This window comes from Gossypium hirsutum, chromosome D08, assembly GCF_007990345.1.
Source record: "Gossypium hirsutum isolate 1008001.06 chromosome D08, Gossypium_hirsutum_v2.1, whole genome shotgun sequence".
Classification (NCBI taxonomy): Eukaryota; Viridiplantae; Streptophyta; class Magnoliopsida; order Malvales; family Malvaceae; genus Gossypium; species Gossypium hirsutum.
Genome location: NC_053444.1, coordinates 14,914,559 through 14,937,711, shown reverse-complemented (window position 1 = coordinate 14,937,711; position 23,153 = coordinate 14,914,559). Strand labels below are relative to the sequence as shown.

At 32.3% G+C, this 23,153-nt stretch overlaps 1 protein-coding gene across 4 annotated transcripts; it reads left to right on the top strand.

The window, feature by feature from the left end:
- Window positions 1-229: 229 nt before the first annotated feature.
- On the top strand, window positions 230-22,458 carry LOC107914113 (probable acyl-activating enzyme 18, peroxisomal). 4 transcript variants are annotated; one of them, XM_016842872.2, is made up of 13 exons: window positions 230-594; window positions 1,001-1,130; window positions 1,220-1,479; window positions 1,591-1,792; window positions 16,538-16,578; window positions 17,001-17,129; window positions 17,252-17,546; window positions 20,428-20,522; window positions 20,606-20,822; window positions 20,893-21,018; window positions 21,166-21,264; window positions 21,495-21,701; window positions 22,085-22,458. In XM_016842872.2, the coding sequence occupies exons 1-13, from the start codon at window positions 323-325 to the stop codon at window positions 22,196-22,198; spliced, it is 2,187 nt and encodes a 728-aa protein (XP_016698361.2). In that variant the 5' UTR covers window positions 230-322; the 3' UTR covers window positions 22,199-22,458. The 4 variants fall into 4 exon arrangements, with proteins under 4 accessions (XP_016698361.2, XP_016698369.2, XP_040955860.1 ...); XM_016842880.2 differs by lacking the exons at window positions 21,495-21,701; window positions 22,085-22,458 and having other exon boundaries at window positions 255-594; window positions 21,087-21,264; XM_041099926.1 differs by lacking the exons at window positions 21,166-21,264; window positions 21,495-21,701; window positions 22,085-22,458 and adding an exon at window positions 21,066-21,143 and having other exon boundaries at window positions 255-594.
- The last annotated feature ends 695 nt before the right edge of the window (window positions 22,459-23,153 follow it).

Genomic DNA, 23,153 nt, shown 5'->3' with positions numbered 1-23,153 from the left:
TTATTGATTAGACTGAAATTTTTAGATTGAAAAAGTAAAACGAATTAATTGTAAGTTTTTAAGAATAAACACCAAATTTCAAATCTTGTTAAAGTACAAGGACGGAAGAGACATTTTAACCAAATAATTTTGGTTAAAATTTAACGTTAAACCATTGGTTTTTTATTAATAAAATTAAAATTAATACAATTAGTTTCACATATAAGATAAGTTGATTAGGTGGCTCACCGTCTTTTCTTGCACCTAACTCCCACTAGCGGCTATTATTAAACTCGTGTCATAGTTGGATACTACACTCAGACTTGGGTTTCAGTGTTAGCAGATGGCGAAGAGGCTAGGTGAAGTGGGGTTAGAAGATTTGTACAGAGCAGGCGGGTCAACCATAAGCATAAAGGAAGCCACCCACATGTACCAAGCCATAGCAGCAAGCAAAGCCTCTGACCCTGACCCAAGACGGGTGTGGAAAGAGGTGGTGAGTAGGAAAGTCTTAAAGCCATGGCACCCGCATCACCTGCATCAGTTGGTCTACTATTCTGTCTATGCCAACTGGGATGTCTCCATCAATGGCCCTCCTCTTTACTGGTTTCCTTCCCTGTATTCTCTCTTCCTTCTTTCCTCATTTGCTATTTCCGTTGTGTGAGTCAGCTTTCAGGCTCCAATCGTTATGAATTTATTCAAATTTAATACTTCTCCAAGTGAAGAACATCTATGCTGAATTTATGTTTTACTCGTATATTTGAGGGATTATATAAATATTTTTCAATTTTAGGAGTTGGTACTTTTGAGATAAATATCAAAATTATATATCAACTTTGATACATTAACTTTAATTTGGTGTATTTATACACATCAAGTTTAATTTTGATTCAATTTTCACATTTCATTAACCCGTTATTTATAAGGCCCAATTTTACAGATTCCGATTTCCTACATTATTTGCTGTGAGTTAAATGAGTTGAATCTAGTATATCTTCTACTAAACTAGCCTTTTCTTTTTCAGAGATGAGTCCAAAATTACAAACCTGGGACGAATAATGGAGATTCATGGCCCAAAGCTTTTAGGGACTTCATACAAAGACCCTATTGAAAGTTTTAGCCTCTTTCAGAAATTTTCTGTCCAGCATCCTGAGGTAAGCACTTATTTTTTTTCCTTTGTAGATTGTGAGGCAAATGATCATCTAATATATAAAGTTAAGAGGGGGTCTTTGAATGATTTCAGACTTACTGGTCTATCGTTCTTGAAGAGCTTTCAATTGTATTCCACAGTTCCCCAAGTTGCATTCTAGATAACAGTAAAAAGCTGGAACCTAGTGGAGCATGGCTTCCTGGTGCAGTTTTGAATGTAGCTGAATGTTGTTTATTGCCCTCTACTCACCCTACAAAAGAGGATAACAGTTGTGCTCTTGTGTGGAGAGAAGAAGGCCGTGATGATTTGGATGTGAATCGCATGACATTAAAGGAACTTCGTGAACAAGTAATGTATGATCCTGTCACAGTTTGCAATCAGATTGTATGTTCTTCTGGGCTGCTTTCTTTTTCTGTGTTGCATTAATATATGTGAACGCATAGATTTTGAAAAATGAACCACAGGGTGGTTGCAAATGCAGTGGATGCCACATTCTCAAAGGGTGATGCAATTGCCATTGACATGCCAATGACAGTGAGTGCTGTTGTTATATATCTGGGAATTATATTAGCTGGATGTGTTGCGGTGTCCATAGCTGACAGTTTCGCGGCCAAAGAAATTGCGACTCGTTTGCGTGTCTCTAATGCCAAGGCTATCTTCACTCAGGTATATTTCTGGCTATCAATTTTTCTTTAAAAGGGATGCAATTGCCAAAGAGTATGAACCAAGCCATCCTACAACTTTCTGCTTTCCAGTGCTTTTTTTGCATTGGCTGACATGTTTTAATACTATGACATTTGATGCATATTAGTTGTAGGAGCGAGTAAGGTAAAATTACCTGCCCTGCATTAGGAGTAAAATTGCATTTTGCTCTTTCAATTAAAAAAATAGATAAATTAGTCCCTGTACATTATCAAAGAGCAAATTGATCCTTTCTGTTAAAAAAATTATTCATTTGTACTGTTAAAAATTGACGTAGCTGACTAAATAATTAGTCGGTAACACGTGGCATGCTATGCGTACCTCATGTTGACGTGCATGGATCAATTTTTAGTGGTAGAAATGGATAAAAAATTTAACAGAATGACCAATTTGCTCTTTGATCTAACGTATAGGGACTAATATTTATATTTTTTTAGTAGAAGGGGCAAAATGCAATCCAACACCTAATGTAGGTACCTTCATGATACTTTTATCATGCTAGGAATTATCTTGTCGTTAATTTCTGCCTTCTATCCGTAGGACAAAAATGTTCATGAGGAGGCAATAATTGTAGTTCTACTTTTTATTTGGAACCCAAGACTTGTAAAAGACAAAGGAAATTAAGAGAACGTTGCTTAGACAGAGGTAAGAGTTATAATCTACGAAAGAACTAAACAAAGTTAATCCCAATTGATTCCTACAAATTTTCCAACTATATACAACTAACACTTTCCCTAAACCTAAGTATAGATATTGATAACCACGGAATTAGATGAGATAGTAAGAGTTTCTCGTATATTAACTAGTGGTTGAAGGTTAGACCATAGCCTTGAGTATGGAGCTGCTTTAAACTTTGTGGCCAATGTCTACTCCTTTAATGGGCTCTTCACCCTAAGTATGAAGCAATTTTAAAACTCATTACTAGTGTCTACTCCCTAATGGACCTACAAAACGCGGAAGATTAATCATTGGGCTCGTTCCAATAGAAATCTTTAGAAACCAAAAAAAAAAATATAGATATTGATCATGTCCAACTTGTTACATAGATGGTCAATTAAATTTTCATTCAATGCCTTTTGTGAATGAAAAACGAGTTTGGACTGCACAATGTTTGATTATAGGTATGGAAAACAATATAAATTTAAAATCCTTTAAAAATTTGTAAATTATTTTGAAATGTTTATAAACTTAAAAAAAAATTAAATGAGTATTTTTTAGTAAATTTGAGGTTATATAACGAAACAAACTTATCAATATAATCAAGTCAATAACCAAAATTACATAGAATGGAAGTATTGTATCAATACAATCATAAACAGATCGATGTATCTAAGGACATTTATTGATACATTTAAGAGTTGTATCAATACATCCATGGTGTCTTTAGATGTATCGATACACCCATGGTTGTATCAATATAATGCTCCCCTTCTGCGCAATTTTAATTACTAACTTAGTTGTATTGATATATCTCAAGCTTGTACTAATACATAGTCTCAAAATTGCTTTAAAACACTCAAAAACATTTTCAAAGGACTTTGGCGTCACTCAAAATCTTTTTGTATATTTTCTAAGTCATTTAGAAATTTCTTTTTGATTTTAAGAACACTAATTTTAAGAGTTATTAAAATAAATTTTACAAATTTGATTAATAGATTTTAGAATTTATTTTGTTATATCAAAATAGTTGAAAATAAAACCTAAGAAAAGAAATTTTGGGAATTTGAACCACCTTCGATAAAATCCTAATTATCAAATTTAAAATAAAAGGTAAAATTAATGGTAAATGCCACTTTTTTTTTCAATTTTTTTAGCAAATTAGATCGTTTTTCACCTCATATCAAACGCGTTTTTCTTTGACAATTTAACTTCCTTGATCAGATGGTTTGAATGTTGGAAAAAATTGGTTTAAAACGATTTTCTGTCACAACGGAAAAATAAAAATTTAAAAATCAAATTATTTTGTGATATGTATAGCAATAATTTTTTCTAAAAAATACTTGTATTTTGTATGAGACTAATCCTATACGTTCTTGACTTTCAACTGAATGATCTTCTCCACTATTCTTGTACTGAAAATCGCTTTGAGTGTAGGCTCGAAAAATCACGAATCAAACACAAAGCCTGGAATAATTTTATTATTTTCAGTAGGAAAGTAAATCTTTCTCTATAGAAATCGATAGAATTGTTTTTCCTAGAAAATTGAATTTATACTTAGAAGATAAAATCTGAATATTTTCGGGAAAAATAACAATATCTCAAAATATATGTGTTTATCTCTACCAGTTCCATCTATTTATAGGGAGACATTGAAGAATTTTGGTTGAATCAGTAGAATACAAATAATACTTATTTAATAGAAAAATAAGTCCTCTTGTTCTACTAGGAGAAAAGGGCGACTAACCTTAGTTAATTATACCAGGGTTGCAACCCCTCATACACATTATGAGGGGTTTTGGACCTCTCCTATATAAGGTCCAATTATACGTGCTTCTTGGACTTTTAACTCAACACTTTATAATTTAATCTAACCCAATATATGTTTTTCTATTTCCCAAAATAAATATTATTTATTAAATTAATTTAAATTAATTATTTTCCAATTAAATAATTTTCTCAATCCAATTCTAATTTCATTAAAGTTAAAGCAATTTTATTGTAAAAGAATCTATGAGAAAATATGTTTAATTTTCATATTCAACATATTCACAATGACCAATTAATTTAATTTCATTTTCAAACTTCAATTATTAAATAAAAATTAGAAAAAATTAAATTAATTTTCAAGTCATTTCTATACTTAGTAGAAATCACATTCACTTTCGAATGTAATATATTTCTCTAACTTTATCATATCTATCAATTTTTGTTCATTTGATTCTAAATGCAATTTGTTTCTGGTTTCAATGAGCTAGCAGAGGGATCGATTGAACATATGTAACTAAGGCTCAAATGACTTATAATTAAGTTCCAACTTTTCGCCTGTAACACCCTATACCCAACTCGAATCACCGAGTCGAGATATCAAATGTTTCAACACATGAACACGTAGCAAGAATTTAAAATAATCGACGTATAACCCTTTTCCTATAACGCTTCTTAGTATTTTATTAAGTGTCTTCAGAATAAAAGAATTAAAAGAAATGTCTAAGAATACATCAAACTTTTAAAATCAATATATGACATTACAATTTAGAAACTTTGCTAAGGAAAGATTCTTAAAGCGTAGTGTAATGAATGCCTATTCCTTAGAATGCTCTCTGTATGCATAATATTGCAATTCGCATTGCTACTCTGGTGCATTTCTAACTTGGTCTCCCTAGGCGCACCCACTCTTAAGTGGAATTTGCAACATAACCAAACTTGATCGTCTTATACACAAATTACCTTAAAGCAATTATTGTTGATATCTTTATTTTGATTATTTTGGATTTTCTTTCTGTCTTCGGCGAATACCTTTCCAATATCGGATGCATGCTATACGCCAACTTTCATACTTGATCATCTTATACACAAATCACCTCATAGGAATATTTCAGAATTCACTACTCAATACGAATCTTATTTCCTTTACGACAAGCAGCTGCATTTCTCATAGCAATACCTATACAAACTTACCTTCTGCAAATTTTCACTCAGATGGTCGTTGAACACTTATTCCAGAATGGTGTATTTACAAATATTACTCTTGGCAGATACTCATACTAGCGGATCTTGAAGATGAACTTCATATGAATTCTCAAAATAAATTGACAATTATTATATTACCAGTCAAATCACATCTTATTTTGATGGATGATACATTTTAAATCATTCCAGGGAATCCCAAACAACCATGATACAAATAGACTTCAGATAACCTCTGTACTTGACACGTAAATTACTCATATTTGACGAATACCAGATAATTCAGATTACTTCCTTACATATCATAAGCAAATTCCAATCTGACATTTATTAGACTACTCATGATTTCGAATACGTCAAATTACCTATATTGACAAACTACTGTGGCAGGTTTGCCTTTTAGAGAACTCTTTCAAGAAATGTCTTCAAGTCATAATTAATTTCTTCCATAAGTCTAACAAAAACAGAGACACTTTTACACTTACCAGCTTTTTATCATATCATCAGCTAGAAGAGAAGTTTTAAAGCTTACCTAGATCACGAAACAGAAGTATTTGACTAGATTTCACTTCAAGGATGTTACATAATAAGTCACACAAATATCACAGTATATGCCATGTGGGCTTTGTTGCGGAAGCGACGATAATATTAATAACAATATTATCAGAAATATTTAGATAATTATTATGCCAACAATTATACTAAGAAAATTCCCAGTTAAATTGGAGGGGTCACAAATGGTCCCGCTTAAAACCCAACAACTAGACAGAACTCACTTAGATATTTATAGCAATAATAATTAAATAAATATAACCAACATAAAGCTATTAAATATAAGCAAACAACTAAGAAATAAAATACCAGAGTTTTAACGAGGTTCGGCCAATTTAGCTTACGTCCTCGGACACTACCAAATTAATATTTCCTCTAGAAATATTACAATAGAGAAGATCAACACCAAGTTACAATTAGCTACTTGGATTTTTGGGATGATAAAACCTAAGGGGGAAGGGTTCTATATATAACAAACCAAAACCCCCTCCCTTTCTATCTTTACCTAATGTGGGATATTGCCAATATTCAACAGGCTTTATAGAGGATTACATGTTTACTATTCCGTTGGACTATATTAAAGGGTGTTATGGGGTTTCTCCCACATTTATATATATTTTCATGTCATAATTTGTCAATTTAGTCTACATCTCACTGTAGGCATCACCATGAGTATTTTTATTGTTATATAATGTCATGGGTCTTCGCCACATGGTCTTACACATCCTCATATTGTGTTCTTCCAGTCCAATTTACATTTCACCAGAGGCTACACCATGACTATTTTTATTGTCATATAATGCCATGGGTCTCTACCACATGGACTTACACATGTTTTCATATTGTGATCGACCAATATGGTTAGCAATGCAATTGCCCTACCAAAGGCATCACAAATGGATGTTTTACTTAGAATTCACTTACCTAGATTTCTTCACACACCTGACTAATTCATACACTCCCATATTGAAATTTTACATGCATACTTACCACTCAACTTCTTATTCAAGCAATATCTCACACGTATCATCTTACACATGCAGAATCTTTCCAATACTTCACGTACACACTTACACCCATCAGTTATATTAAATGACATCAATATACTAATTTCCATTATAATCTAACATATATGAGTCAAAATAAAAACATACATGAAACTCACATTCACTGTAGCTCAAAATTCTAAATCTAATCGTCCTTCCCGAACCAGCATTAACAACTGCTTAAAAGAACTAGAAACTTCATTATAAAACTCATTTACAAATAGTTTATTGACATCTCAATTACAATAGACCCTCATACATAACCTCTTAATTATAATCTATTATTTTATGTTTCTTTACATCCTTACTCTTTTAAAATCGTAATATATAGAGCTATCAAACTTACCAAGAGGTTGAAATATCCACAGATTATCCCAAAATCCTTAGCTTCTAGTTTAATGAAAAAGGAAAGAATGCTTAGGTTTAAGAAGAAGAACCTGAATGTAAAATAGAAAGAAGAAATGTTGTCTCAAGGTTCCCTTCTTACCATATATATATACTCAATTTTCCCAAGTGGATCTTGACAAGTGTTACATGCATACAAAAATTGTCCCTTAATTGGCCTATAAAAACCAAAAGAGTTATAAAAGAGAATCATGTGTCGATGCTAGTTGACCAATCAATTCAATTGGCTCATAACCAAATATCGTTACAAACCTACTTAACATAGTTTTCAAGCAACTAGGCGTATTATACCTAGGTGGTGACTCACGTATGGCGTGGTCTTAAAGACAGTTTAGTCCCTTACAACTTTCTCAAATACTTAGTAGGTGTTTCATGTCCAGCCAACACTCTGAGGCGTAACCTTCTCTTGTCGTACTCTTTCCTAAATCGAAGAATGTCCCAAGATGAAGTCCTTAGATACTTGTACAAGCAAATACCTTCTGCGCCAACTTTAGTTCGCCAAAAGTTTGTAGATTGGCGAACTACACTACTAAAGTTCGTCAAAACATGTAACATTCATGTCTACACGCCTTCTTCTTGGATATGCCAAATTTGGGGTTTGACATCACATATTAATTATGAACTCATTTAGCCACGAAGTCATTCAATTATAGTATCATGACCGAGTTATCACCAATTAAATATCTTTACGAAAGCTACTTGATCACTACTCATCCAATAACATTGTCATAATTCTGTTACCGTCATAGGATATCCTTAATCTCTTTTAGGATAAAATCACTCTCAATATGATCCTATTTTATCTCATGGTAACCATTACATCTTCCTTCATGAAAAGTCAATAACTATAGAATAATAGTTAAGTCATTCATCACAAAGACAAATGACCCGTGACCATGTTTACTTTTCATCTATCATATAATGCCAATGAGAGGAAATTATTTACCCATTTATTAGGCTATGAATTTCACTATTGCGAATGGTGCTACATACTGCAGAAGTCGTATACCTAATACATCAACTTTTGATTCTTTATCTATTTGAACTTAGGTTTTTACTTACATCAAAGCATACGACTCACGCATACATAGCCCATCATGCACTCAGGATTAAGATACGCTACACTATGAATATCACAAGTGAATAAACTCATAAATGAATTCAGGGTCTATTTTACTTAGGTCTTGTTTGATGTATTGTTAGTCCAATCAATCACATCTATGTATCTGCCTTCTAGGAGTCATTTGCTCCGATGCTCAAGATAAAACATCTTTTCAATTGGACTTGATAAACGACATACGAGTCTTTCAATCAGTTTTCTCATTTCCAATTAGACTAAGAACATGTTTAGGTTTATCTACTAATACAAGCTATTTTTTCATATTACAATCCAACCACGTAATATCGCTTAGCATTTGTTATACATTAAATAACCAACAAGCTAATATTTGCTTCCATTTAATGTAATTCATGGACAATTTTAAGGGTATTAATATAATTCATGGATAATTTTATTAAATCAATTTATTCAAAAAAATAAAAGTATACAAACGAATATACTACACTTAGGGCACTATATCCAAAATTAAATGCTTGCATTTTTCACTCATATGGCTTAGGTTTGAATACTTTTCCAAGTTTATTTGATTTTTTTATGAAATGAAGAGAACAAAAATCAACAACTAACTAGTTGTGATCAAAACATCCTAACCTAGAAGGTACCAAACACCAGGTAAATGTTTATCAAACATATGGAGTTGCAGATCCAATTCAAAGTTGTCAAAGTTATATTTAGCCAAAAATCAATAGCTCGATTCGTTTCTCGACTAATATGAGACATTCATACTTTCCAATCCTGATAGCAAGTTCATTAATGATCTAAACCAACGCCAATAATCTACTATTAACCATGTCATCATTCAGAATTGAACAACCAAATTGTTGTCGCTCTCCACCATAACTTTCTTCAATCTTTTATTCAAATCAATTGAAAGTCCATGAATTATTGCCCACAGCTTTGCCTCAAGTATTAAAGCAATTCTCAATCGCCACCCATATCCAACTATTAGTCTTTTTACTATTGCTCAAGAGCTATTTAAAGCGACAACTCCATCACAATTTAGTTTAACCCAATTTGGAGGCGATAATTGCCATCGATCAATCCTCATATCGCTACGACTCTGACATTATGCTAGGGCATAATTCCTAGAAATCAACAAGGCCTAACTTCAGTAACAATCAACAATATCATCCGTGCTATAGTTCTCCCTTTGAAAAATCCTTGAATTATATTTCTCTTAAAGCCACCAAAAATTGACTACAAACAATGTTTTCCACTCAGCCCCTTTACACTAAGTCATTGAACCATTATCAAAACAATTAAGCAACCAAGAATATATATTAGAAAAGCTCTCATGCAAGTTTCTACGAAATATCCTAGTCCAAACTGCACGATCAAATGTTCAATCTCTTAGCACCTGTATCACACTCGCAGTCAACACCTTTTAACGTTGGTGAGAAGTTTGCCTTTCCATAAGAACTATAGAAATTGTTTGATTCTCTAGAGGATTGATAGTTTTCATAAAACAGGCTAAAGTGTATCTTTTGGTTCCAATCTGCCATCCATTAACTATTTTTATGCATCTGAAATAGTTAACTATCCAGCCTTAAACCCCCTTCACACACATATTTTTCAACTCCAATAGTGTTAGTCAGTGCGAGGACTGAAGTAATCTGTAAAATAATTGATTGGTCTAACACAAGGGCAACCGAATCCCATTTTCAATTCCTATAGCTATCCACTATATTTGAAACCCATTTGAAACCCAAACATTCTTTAAACCACTAGCCTTTCTATTTTAGTTTTGCTTATTAAATAACCTATATTACGCAACCAAACATCCAGCCAAAATCCCACACTTCTCCCATTACCTAACGCCTAGCTAATGTTACTTCGAAACAACTCTCAGACTTTCAAAAGTGAGTGCCAAACATAAGAGCAGTTACTTCTACCAATGGAGGGGTAACCACCTTTAAGGTGGTATTTGCTTTTAAGGACTTGGACCCATAGCTCATTATCTTTGGTGAAAATGTCAATCTCCAATTTGAAAAGAAAAGACTTATTTTGATCACATAGTCGCCTTAATCCAAGACCCCCATTCTCCACATGTTCACAAACAGAGTTCTATCCCACTAATGTGAACCTCAAATGAAATGCCGAGTAATTTTATCATTTTCATTACACACACCCACAGGAATCATGCAAGTCTGTATAAAGTAATTTAGAATGGCTAAAAGGATAGCTTTGGCTAATGTCACCTTCCCTACCATGAAAAGTAGTTTTGCATCATAGGCATTAAGTTTACTGTGAACCTTGTCCACAACGAATTAAATGTGATGTGTTACCCTTTTGTGTAAAAGCGACATCCCCAAATATGTTCTAAGATCCTCGACAACTTGGAATCCCATAAGACGATCTAATAAATTCGCATCTTCATGGTTCACATTTGAAGAGAAATAAAACTTCATCTTCTAGAAATTAATACGGTGCCCAAAAAAGCAACTAAACTTATTGAGAATCAAGCTAACCAGATAAGCCTACTCCACATCTGCTTCACAGAAAAGTATAAGGTCATCCATGAAGAAGAGGTGTGATACCATTGGACTTCTCTTAAAAAGTTGCACTGACTTCCAAGACTTATCTTGAACTGCACCATGAATCAATTAACCCAATTTTTCCATACAGATTGCAAACATATAAGGTGATGGTGAATTCCTTGTGTAGGTTGGAAAACTTCAGTGAATGAGCCATTCCACAAAATCTACATAGAAAAAGATATATAGTGCATAATAATACAAATTAATTCAATTGGTATTCCAACATCAACTAGATAATCTTGCATAAAGTCCCATCGAACACAATCATAGGTTTTTTTTAAATCAACCTTGATCGTCATCCATTTTTTTTACTTTTGTGAATTCTGATTGAGTGGATTAATTTTTCGAATAATAATGTTGTCAGTGATATAACAACCCAACACAAAGATGACTTGGTTAGAGGCCACAATCTTTGACATAATTGGCTTCAATCTATTCACAATCACCTTAGTCAAAATTTTATAAGGCATGGTGCAAAGGCTAATAGGGACATAATGATATAAATTCTTAAAAGAGACTATTTTTGGGATAAGGACGATAAGGGTTTGATTCCAAAAATGGATCCAATACTCTTCCATAAAGAAATCTCAAATTATAGAACAAATCAAGGAACCCACAACACTCCATTGAGTTTGATAGAATTGCGTATGGAATCCATCAACACCAGGTGCCTTCAAAGGGGCATATTGAACAAAGCCTTCAAATCTCGTCATTAGTAACCAGGGACTTCAAAAGATCAAATTCATACTGCCTAATCTTTGGGAAAACCCCTCTATCTGGGAATTGAGCCTCAACATCTCCTTCAACAAAATACAACTTATAAAAATAGGACATGACAATAGATTTAAGGATTTTATCGTCATAGCACCAATTAACCCCATCTAATCAGAAAGTTTGAATTTGATTGTGACGACGACTGGTAAATTTTTATCTGTAATAAAGGTTAATCCCTCCCATAAAAACATTCATTTAGTAAGGTTTGGGTTACATAGCAAACTGTCACAATAAATTGGTAATAAAAAATTATAGATGAACAAATTGTGTATGGTTGAACAAAACTTCAACAGATATAAAGTCCTTCCATAAAATCCAGATGTTACCAACGAAAATTTTTGCTTCAATTCGGTATGAAAACGAAAACCTAATTTTCGAAATCACACAATTTACTTGTCGACCACTCAGTCGAGGTCCAAGCAATGCTACCAATGATGGACTGAAATCTCGAACATATTCAGCAAGAGTACAATGAAATTGAATATGACCCGTACCTTGACAATTCCAAATAAAAAACTTACAATTCATAAGAAAGATAACCATGCCTCAATCAACTAAAATTGAGTCAACATCGACCACCGACTCCTCATAAGTACTACTTGAACTTCCCAACTCATTCGCCATGTGATCCGGTTCAGAATCAATTCCTCCACAATACCACTCATTGTATCATTGACTAGAATATCCTTACGAGACCCCAATTAAAATTTAACCCCTCACCCTTGAACTTCTTTTTTAGCTTCTCTCCATTTAATAATATTTTCATTTTTATTGGACGGGGAAATGGCAGCAACCATCATGAATCCGTCACTTGCTCCATCTGGAACCTTCCTTTCACTACCCATAATATTAGGGTGAGTGTTTTCCTCCACAGAAACAACACAATGACAAGATTGATCAAGAGATGAGGATATTTATCTAGCTTGATGATGCAAAAGGTTGGGTTCGAAATCTCCTTCCCTTTCTCCAACAAGCCTAGAGCCATGATCATTAAAGACCACAATAGTACCCTTTAGACCCTAAATATCACCTTGGACATTTAACCTAAAGCCTACTGATGTACTACTCTCACCAAGCCGTTCAAGATGCAATTTATGCATCTCCAACCCCGTACTTTGCTTCTCTTTACCCAATGCCCATAGCTTTAGGCCCAGATTTTGATATCTCTTTCAATTTCCCAATAGAAGGTAAGTTTTGCCCAAACACAAAATTTCATGCTTTACTCTTGCTTTTTCTTAAAATATCTTTTGAAACATCCTCCTAAATTGTAGATAGCACGTCAAAATTAAATTTCTCGGATTTGGTGCCTTGATTTTCGATGCTTGAAGAGTTAACTATTTTGGGATAGTTTTCTTATCCTACGCTTACCACCATCCAAGAGCCCTAACTCTCTTCCTCCTCTTTATTTTTGATATTCACAACCAATGGTTGCTTTCTTTCAACAACTTCTACCTCATTGTTCCTTATACCAAGCGCAAGACATCCCTATTTTAGATGACCATAGTACTCACACTGAAAGCATAAGTAGGGAGTGGCTCTTATTCAACCCTTTGAAGTTGGCCATCAATTCGGATCTTAGAAATCAAAGAAAGCCTCAAGTCAACATCGGCAGCCATGTGAGCGAATCGAACTCTCGTCCCATTATCTGTATTATAATCAATACGAATAACATTCTCAATCACTTCCCCAATTGCGAGCAAAACACTTTTTTTTATACATCAGACCAAGAAGACTCGGTAAGCGAATCCTAGCAACCACATTAAAGGGGGTACTCCTGCATAGTGCTAAAGTTCAGAGTCCATGGTTGTACTATCAAATACTGACAAAATATCACCTAATGCCCAGATAAAACTTTTATATAATCTTTAACATATCTAAATTTGGCCATTTTCAAGATCCATTAGTTGAAACGTCTGAGATGGTTTCCACAAGATGAAAGTCTTGCTCAAAAGGGTGTTGAATCCAATGTCCCGACCTCAAAGTTTAATGATAATCGTCTTTGACATGCTATCGCCTATAAGTTAATGCACCTGATTAGAAAAATTACTTGAGGGAATTCCTCCATTATTATCAGTAACATCACCCTCCATCAATTCAATATCCTTCACAAGGCTCTCACCCAACGGTTTGCTCTGCCCAGATTGGTTTAGGATTTTGTCTCGAAAGAACATTTTGTCCACCCTCGCCGCTTCCATAATAACATCATCCTTGTCAAGATGGTCTTCTTCCCATAGCCGAAGTTTCTTCGTAGCCCTACCAACTTTTTGCCCCTCCTTGTGGTCGCCTTTTTTTTTATTTTAATTAAGGTTTTTAATTATTAAACATATTATTTTCAAGTTTTTAATTAATAAACATGCTTTTAAGTTTTTTAATTTATTTTTCATATAGATAGAATAATACCATGAAAATAATTTTTTTTATATATATCATTATGCTAAATATATTTTATTTTTTAAAAGCATCAATTGATTTTTTAATTAATTTTTCTTTATATATAATTTTTATATGTCAAATACTTATTATTTTTTGGTCATTGTAGGTATAGTAAATTCTAATATATAAAATCAATTTATTATTTCAAATATCATGAGTTTTAGTAAATATAAATTTTATATGTGAAATATTTATTTTTCTATCTATATAATGAGTGTGACAAGTTTTAGTATTATATATTTTTGTATGTGTATCTGAAATATTTCACATATAAAATGAATGATATTTAAAAGAAAATTTTCTTTTGAAATATTTCACGTATAAAAATAATAATGATATTTGAAGTAATTATTTGATTTTATAATATTAGAATCTACCATACCCACAATATATCTGCAAAAAAAATATTTCACATATAAAAATTATATTTACTAAAAATAATTTTTTTTGAAATAATTCATTGATTTTTATATTAGAATTTACCATACTCATAATGTGCACGAAAAATAAATATTTAACATATAAAAATTATATATAAAGAAAATTATATAAAAAAAGTAATTGATATTTTTAAAAAATAAAATATATTTAACATAATGATATATATATAAATTAATGGGGGGATTAATTATGTTTTTCAAACAAAAGTTGTTTTACACCCTTTTGTATCTCTTTGTACGATTAATATTTTAATGATCTAACTGTTGAATTTAGTATTTTATTCATATAGATCATGCATATCAAAATTGATGTAAATTAAAAATTTCCAACTATTTGTTTTATATAAAAAATATTCAGTCGTTAAATATACATTAATATATTGAGTATTGTAGATTAATATGATAAAAATATCGGATTGATTCAAAAATTTACATGCATGACAAGTATAATTATATCGGTAAATTCGATGGTTTGATCATTAAAATATTAACCATACAAAGAGATATGAAATGGTATAAAACAACTATAGTTTTACACGTTTTACTCCGGTATAAATGGATTCTTTCCCAAAAAATAATATTTTCATTACATAATTACATAATTATTGTTTTTTGTCTATATAAATAAAGAAGTACAGGACCATGTTTGAACCTTGGAGATGACATTGTTAGGAGGGGCAGCCACGAATCCTGAACATAGACCGTAAAACAGACATTAAGTATATTTGTTAATTAAAAACTTGAAAAAATCATGCTTATTAATTAAGAAATTTTTTTAAAATAAAATAAAAAGCTTGAAACGACATGTATTAGGGAAAAAACCAAATAATCAAGGAAGTTGAGTGGAAATATAAGCATTTAACCATCCAACCAAATAATCTATATTATAAATAAAAGAACTTTGGTATCCTAAAAAGCATATTTTATGGAACGCGCTTTTTGTCCGCCTATTTTTTTAAATAATGTAAAAAACAGTTTAATTCACTTTTTTTTTATTTGTGGCATTTACCACTAATTTTGCCTAAAATAAGAAATGAACAAATTAAACTAGAATAAAAAATAATAATGAAGATATTGAGGGATTTTTTCTTGTATTTCTCAATGATTTATATTACATATACAAGCCCAAACTAGGGCATAATGAAGGAAAATTCTCCACCAAGGAAAAAGGAAATAAAGGAGAGATCTAGCATATATATATATATATATATACCAAGATTCTCTTTGTTACAACATAGCAAAAATAAGAAAATCAAATCATAGCAAAAAAAACCTTAACTATCTCATTGAGAATTCCACAATTAAGAAAGAAAAATAAAGGGTAGAAATTGTCCAATTAAACCCTATAGCAAACACTAGTGATTATAAATATCAATGATTGGACAAATTCCCTACAAACCTCTAATTGATTTGCGACTAGAAACGTCAATTATTGCACCACTTGGAAACTTGAACTCAAAAAATTTTAACCCTCCCATTCTTGTATAAATTTTTTATGCTGGATTATGTAATCTTCTTCCTATATGCTGTCCAATGAACTTCCTTTCCTAGTTTTACTTTGTCTTGCGGTGCCAAAGTTTTCCCCATTTCTTATTTATTTTGAACTGACAGATAAAGGCAAGGTTAAGTGCATAGTTCTTATGGTGCTTAGCTTTCTATTTCACTTTCTTTTGACTCATGCTATGGTGGATGTATATTTGGCCCACTGGCTTTGCTTAAACTTTTTTTATTTGGCTTTGTATTGGAAATGATACAATTTCTTGCTTTCAATCTAGGATTTTATACTAAGAGGAGGTCGAAAGTTTTCTCTATACAGGTAAACTCCTTTCCCATGCTAGATTTCGCAATTTCTTCTTTCAAGTTTTAGCCGGTGGAAAATCCATGTCTTTGTTTTTCTATGTATGTTGCTTGGACTCATGTAAGAGTGTCAAGACGGGTATGATTAGATTTTGTCTAAGATAGTAGATGTTTGTAGGTCATGTTCTCGCATCCATGTGTCGGAGTCAGAGCAACATAGCTTTCTACCCTCGCTACGTGGGATGTTCCTTTAGGGAGCATTTTGTCCTATGGGGCAAGGAGCTGTATAATACCTATTCATATGAGCTTGCTTGTTTTGGTCACTTTCTCTTCATTGAATTCTTCAAATAACAGCTAAAAGTTACTTTGTGTATGAGTGATAGATTCCATGCATCTTTGAAGGTATGAAATGAGGTTCAACACGTAATCTTTCTTATGCAGTCGCGTTGTGGAAGCTGATCCATTTAAAGCTATTGTGCTCCCTGTAAGCGGGAACAGCGTAGGCATTGAATTAAGAAAACAAGATGTATCATGGAAAGAATTCCTGTCCATTGCCAATCAACGTCCAAGGTATTCTTAGGATATCATTAGATGGATGAAGTTTTGGAATGAAAGGATCTCTACCATTCTCCTTCATTCAAAATGGTTAACACAACTAAACACTAGTTACCTTTTTTGTGTGTGTGTGACAGATCCAATCATTACTCTCCAGTTTATCGACCAATAGACTCTACCATCAATATTCTATTTTCATCCGGAACCACAGGTGAACCAAAAGCCATCCCGTGGACACAACTTTCCCCAATACGATGTTCTGCGGATGGGTGGGCTCACAATGATATAAGAGCTGGAGATGTTTACTGCTGGCCAACAAATTTAGGATGGGTGATGGGTCCAGTTGTACTCTTCACATGTTTTTTAAATGGTGCAACACTAGCTCTGTATCATGGATCTCCTTCGGGTCGTGGTTTCGGAAAATTTATCCAGGTAATTCTTATATTTCTCTTTCCACTAAATGCTATGAAGGGATCTTCTAAAAGCAATTCTGATTTTCAATAAGCATATCATATCATCAAGGTTATAGCATCTGAAGGAAAAAATGATTCATTGGAAACAACAGAATTTGGCATTGCAAATCTCAGGAGCAATCTTGCTAATATTATACAACTGAGGAAGATTAAAACTGAAGTTAAGTAATCCTGGGTTTATCATAGCCTTATATGAAACACAAAAAAACCACAAGCTCTAATATGTTTCTGACGATATAGATTCTAGTTCTACACAACAATTACCAGAGAAAAATAAAATGATGCTGCTTTTACCCTCACAAGACGTCCTGTGAACTGGCTTTCCTTTTTGAGATTACCACTCTACCTTAACTAAATGTATTCGGATTTGGATGTTTTTTTCTTTTGAGTGATTCACTTATTCCACTTGAAAAAGAAATGAGTAAATTTCAGGTTTAAAATATATAAACTTAATTTTGATTTCATATTTTACTTAAATTTATCAAATTAGAATCTTTTAAATATTTATATATATTTAATATTTTTTAATTAATTTTACTTTTTGAATATTTATATATTTATAAAATTAGAGGAAATCTTTTTTTATAAATATTTTGAACTTTTGTTTTTTTAGAAGGACCAATTTGCACATTTTCAAAACTATTAGGGACTCTGGGTATTTACATCATCTTGTCATTCGAGTTGTAAAATTCAGCTCAACTCGAACTCTAAAAATCGAATTACTTATTCAAGCTAATTAAGAAAAATGAATAACTCAATTCAATTAACTCAAAATTCAAAAAAAAAATCAAATCAAATCGAGTTTTGCTCACCTTTAGCTCAGATTTTCTCGGGCTTGAGCCTTTTTGGGGTTGGATTTTTTTGGATTCAAGCTCGGATTGAGCTTTTTATAAATATTTTGAACTTTTGTTTTTTTAGAAGGACCAATTTGCACATTTTCAAAAATATTAGGGACTCTGGGTATTTACATCATCTTGTCATTCGAGTTGTAAAATTCAGCTCGACTCGGACTCTAAAAATCGAATTACTTATTCAAGCTAATTAAGAAAAATGAATAACTCAATTCAATTAACTCAAAATTCAAATTAAAAAATCAAATCAAATCGAGTTTTGCTCACCTTTAGCTCAGATTTTCTCGGGCTTGAGCCTTTTTAGGGTTGGATTTTTTTGAATTCAAGCTCGGATTGAGCCAGGCGGGCTCTGACAAATTAAAATACTTTTGGATATTCTAAGTTATAAATATTTCAATTTCGAATGCAATAATTAATTTTACTTTTATACCATGACAAAACAATTCAAATTCGCTCATAAATTACATATGTTTAATAAAATGCTTTTATATAAAATAATTAAACTGCTATTTATGTGTAAAATTTATTATATGGTAAAATTTATTATATGATATGTATATTAATTGACAGAAATATATTTTATTATTTATTATATTATACTAATAATTGAACTATTTTTATATTTTTTATTAAATTTATAAACCCCATACTCATTTTTCAAACCTAATAAATATACCCATAATTACCCAAAGTCAAAATAAACTAATTTTAGCCCAAATCTCAAGTCTAAAAAAAAAATTTAAACCAGATATCCAAATATAATTTATAAAAGTTAAAACCCAAATTAAAATCTAATTTAATAAAAACAATATTTTATTAAGATATCATTTTATGCTTTGTTAGTTGTACACACGCATTGCAATATACTAAATTACATATAACTATTGATACTACATCTTTTATTATAATCTATAGGAATAAATCTCAAATTTTGGTTTAATGTGCAATTTTATAAATAATATTTTGATTTATCCAATTCTCACAAACTACCAACATAATTATTGATATGACATCATTTTCTGTTTATATATTACATACACAAATAATTATATTTACCCAATATAAAAGTAAATTGATTTATTTATTTATTTAAATGTGTATGATTGAATCAAAATTAAAGTTTCATGTATATATAATACATTTGAACACAATAAAAGATCATGTGTAGATTATGTCATTATATATTTTATATTATAATTAAATTTAAATTTTATAGATTTAATAGTGATTAATTATATTATTTACTATACATATATAATTATACTATTAAAAATATTTTATATTCAATTAATGTTTTTAAAAATTTATTTCACTTTATAATTTAACATAAAAATTATATTAATAAAATTTTAATATAAATATGTAATAGTTATGAACACATTTTCATAAAATAAACAACTATCATTTATTTTTATTTTTATTTTAAATAATATCATAAAATTATATTAATTATTAATATCTATTATGGTTGTTCAGCTATAAATTCGAGTTTTTTCGAACTTTAGATTAGATTTATTTTGAGCTTTGGTCAAATTAATCTTGAACTCGAATTCTTATAGAGTCAAGCTTTCTTGAACTCAAAATCTGTTAGATTAAAATTTTCTTTATCTCGAATTGTTATAAGCTCAACAAAGGATCTTTTACCTTGCGAGCTCTAACCTTAACCCCCAAACCCCTGACTAATTGTACTATGAGGAGAACATTACAAGCTTAGTCCACTCCAACCTCCAACCTCCAACCTCCGGAGGTTTGCTACAGCTTGGTGACTGCTGAAATCAATAAGTTTCTTTTGCTATGCGGCAGGAGACTATGAGAACTTCCCTTGGTTTTGGTGAGATAAGGACAGGCCTTCATAGGGAAATGTAGCTGACGGTTTAAGTTGATATTTATAGTAAAAATGTTGGGTACATGCTACAAGTAGTAAAACATACTGGATACCACTGTTTAATATCTTAACTCACCTGGTTTTAATGTTGTTCTCTTGTTCAGGATGCTGGAGTAACTGTTCTGGGCACGGTTCCAAGCTTAGTAAAAACTTGGAAAAGTTCAAACTGTTTGGAAGGCTTAGACTGGACAAAGATAAAGTAATTCTTTTAAATTTCGAGCATAAATGTTGTTTCATGACTTGGAATCTCAACAAAATGGACTAAGAAATAAATATGTTTAGATGCTTTGCTACCACTGGGGAAGCCTCCAACGCTGACGACGACCTTTGGCTCTCTTCAAAGTCTTACTACAAGCCTGTTCTGGAATGTTGTGGAGGCACAGAGCTTTCATCCGCGTATATTCAAGGGAGTTTGCTGCAGCCACAGGCTTTCGGAACCTTTAGTACTGCAGCAATGACAGCAGGCTTTGTCATCTTGGATGAACATGGGCATCCTTATGTAAGAGCATATTCTGTCTTGTTTCTTTCTGTTGTGTATATTACTATATTTACTTTCATCTTTGTGACAGCCAGATGACAAAGCTTGTGTTGGTGAAGTGGGTTTACTTCCTCTCTACTTAGGAGCAACCAATAGATTGCTTAATGCTGATCATGAGAAAGTCTATTTCGAGGGAATGCCAATGCATAATGGAATGGTAAGGTCATATGCATCATTCTTAGGATATATAATTTTTTAGTAAAGAATTCAATATACTCAATGAAGGTAAAAAACATACAAACTACGAATGATCATGGAGCACCTTAATTGTACATTCTCGTGATTTTGATGTATGCACCGGCAGCGCCTAAGGAGGCACGGGGATGTCCTCAAAAGAACTGTTGGTGGCTATTTGATTGTACAGGGCAGGGCTGATGACACCATGAATCTTGGTGGCATAAAGGTACAGCGTTCTCTCTACTCTATTTAGTTATCTGATAATGATTCAAATTGAAGGTCTTTAAAGTATAGGCCTGCCTCATGACCTAGACTTTGCAAGCATTTTGGAGTCTGCTTGCCAGGAATTTCAAGAAGCATTTCTTTTACCATCGATGAAACTGTACTTTCGGTCCCTTAATGTTATAAACTCAAAAGCAACTTTAGCATGAAATGCAAGTCATTCCTGATATGCAGACAAGTTCTGTTGAAATCGAGCGTGTGTGTGACGGAGCTGATGAAAGCATCTTGGAGACTGCTGCTATCAGTGTAGCTCCACTGGGCGGTGGTCCAGAACAGTTGATAATGTTTGTGGTGCTAAAGAAAGAATATAGTCATCAGCCTGAGAAGTTGAAGATATTATTCTCAAGAGCTATTCAAAGCAACCTCAACCCTTTATTTAAGGTTAGGCTACAAGACATAAAATATCTTTTTCATTTTTATACATTGTCTGGGGACCTAACCTACCCTAACAATGTCATATTTAAACTCCTCCATAAAATTTAAAAATTACCAAGTTAATCCCCATTTTATCTAAGTGTTTACTGAACATGTCGTTTCACTTCTCCCAAGTGGTCTTGCTTGTTTTTCTTTTTCGCTCTTAAATGCAGAATTAGTTTTAGAAGACATCATTAGCTGGATTTCAGGTGAAGAGGACTGGATTTTAGTGGCATTTTACCACAAGGGTCTTAAGGACTCGATTTTGAAGAAAGGCAGCCCTATTTTTGGCTTTGCTACCATACCACCGTGTCATGTTCTAACTCTCTTTTGGTTTTTGACGATAACAGGTGAGCTTTGTTAAGATAGTTCGGGAGTTTCCTCGAACTGCTTCAAACAAACTATTGAGAAGAGTTTTGAGGGATCAAGTTAAGCAGGAGCTGTCCCCTCGAAGCAGAATTTAATGGCAACTTAGGTGGTGGTTTTATGTTACTCAACCCAACAACACCCAAATATGGATTTTCTTCCTCCCGAGTTATGGTTTGTAACATGAAATACGGTAAACAGAGATCATGTATTATAAGAATGGCTCCATTCCAGTTCCTGGAATTATGCACTTTGAGGGTACTTGATATCATGTGTACGTATAAATAAATATAGGCGTTGTTAAAACAGCTATAGATTGTTAAATGAATATGGCCTAGCTAATAAGCCAATTGTCGAATCTAAATTAGTAACAAATTTTACAGCATTTTGGAACATTATTGGTGACCATTTTCCACTTTTTGTACAGCATCAAGGAACCCAATGGTCTTCACCTGCATCTCTTTGTAATTTTATACGACAATATATGAAAGGTGAAAGTCTTATACAAGTCTGAAGAGTGCATGTTGGACACTGACAAAGATCCCTGTATGATAGAAAACGAGTAATTAATTAAATGATGTGACATTAATTTTTAAGTATTGTGACGTGTTTTTTAAATAAAAGGATATTTCAAAAGAATCTATCTCGGATCATTTAAATAAATTTCCAACTTTCTGTATATAAATCATAATTAGTTAGATAAAAATTTAGCCTTTTTATGTTTTTGGAGTAATTTTTGTAAAAAAATTCTTTAATCTTATATTAAAAATCATATTTGATTTGGTCTCTGATCATGATTTACTCCATTTGATTTCCTGATTTGTCTTCCTCGCCGTGTATTCTTTTCTTGTTGCTTTGGGTTGTTTCTGCTCCTATCCTACGATGTAGGGTGACTTATCTTTAAGAACCGTATCCAACATGTCTCAAGATTAAAAGTTCGGATCTTCAATTTCTTGATTCATTCAATTTTTCCAACAATATGAAGGATAATTTATGATGTTGTCCTCTCTACCGCTACCGTTGATGTGTCCAACTTGCCAGCTCAGGTGTTCG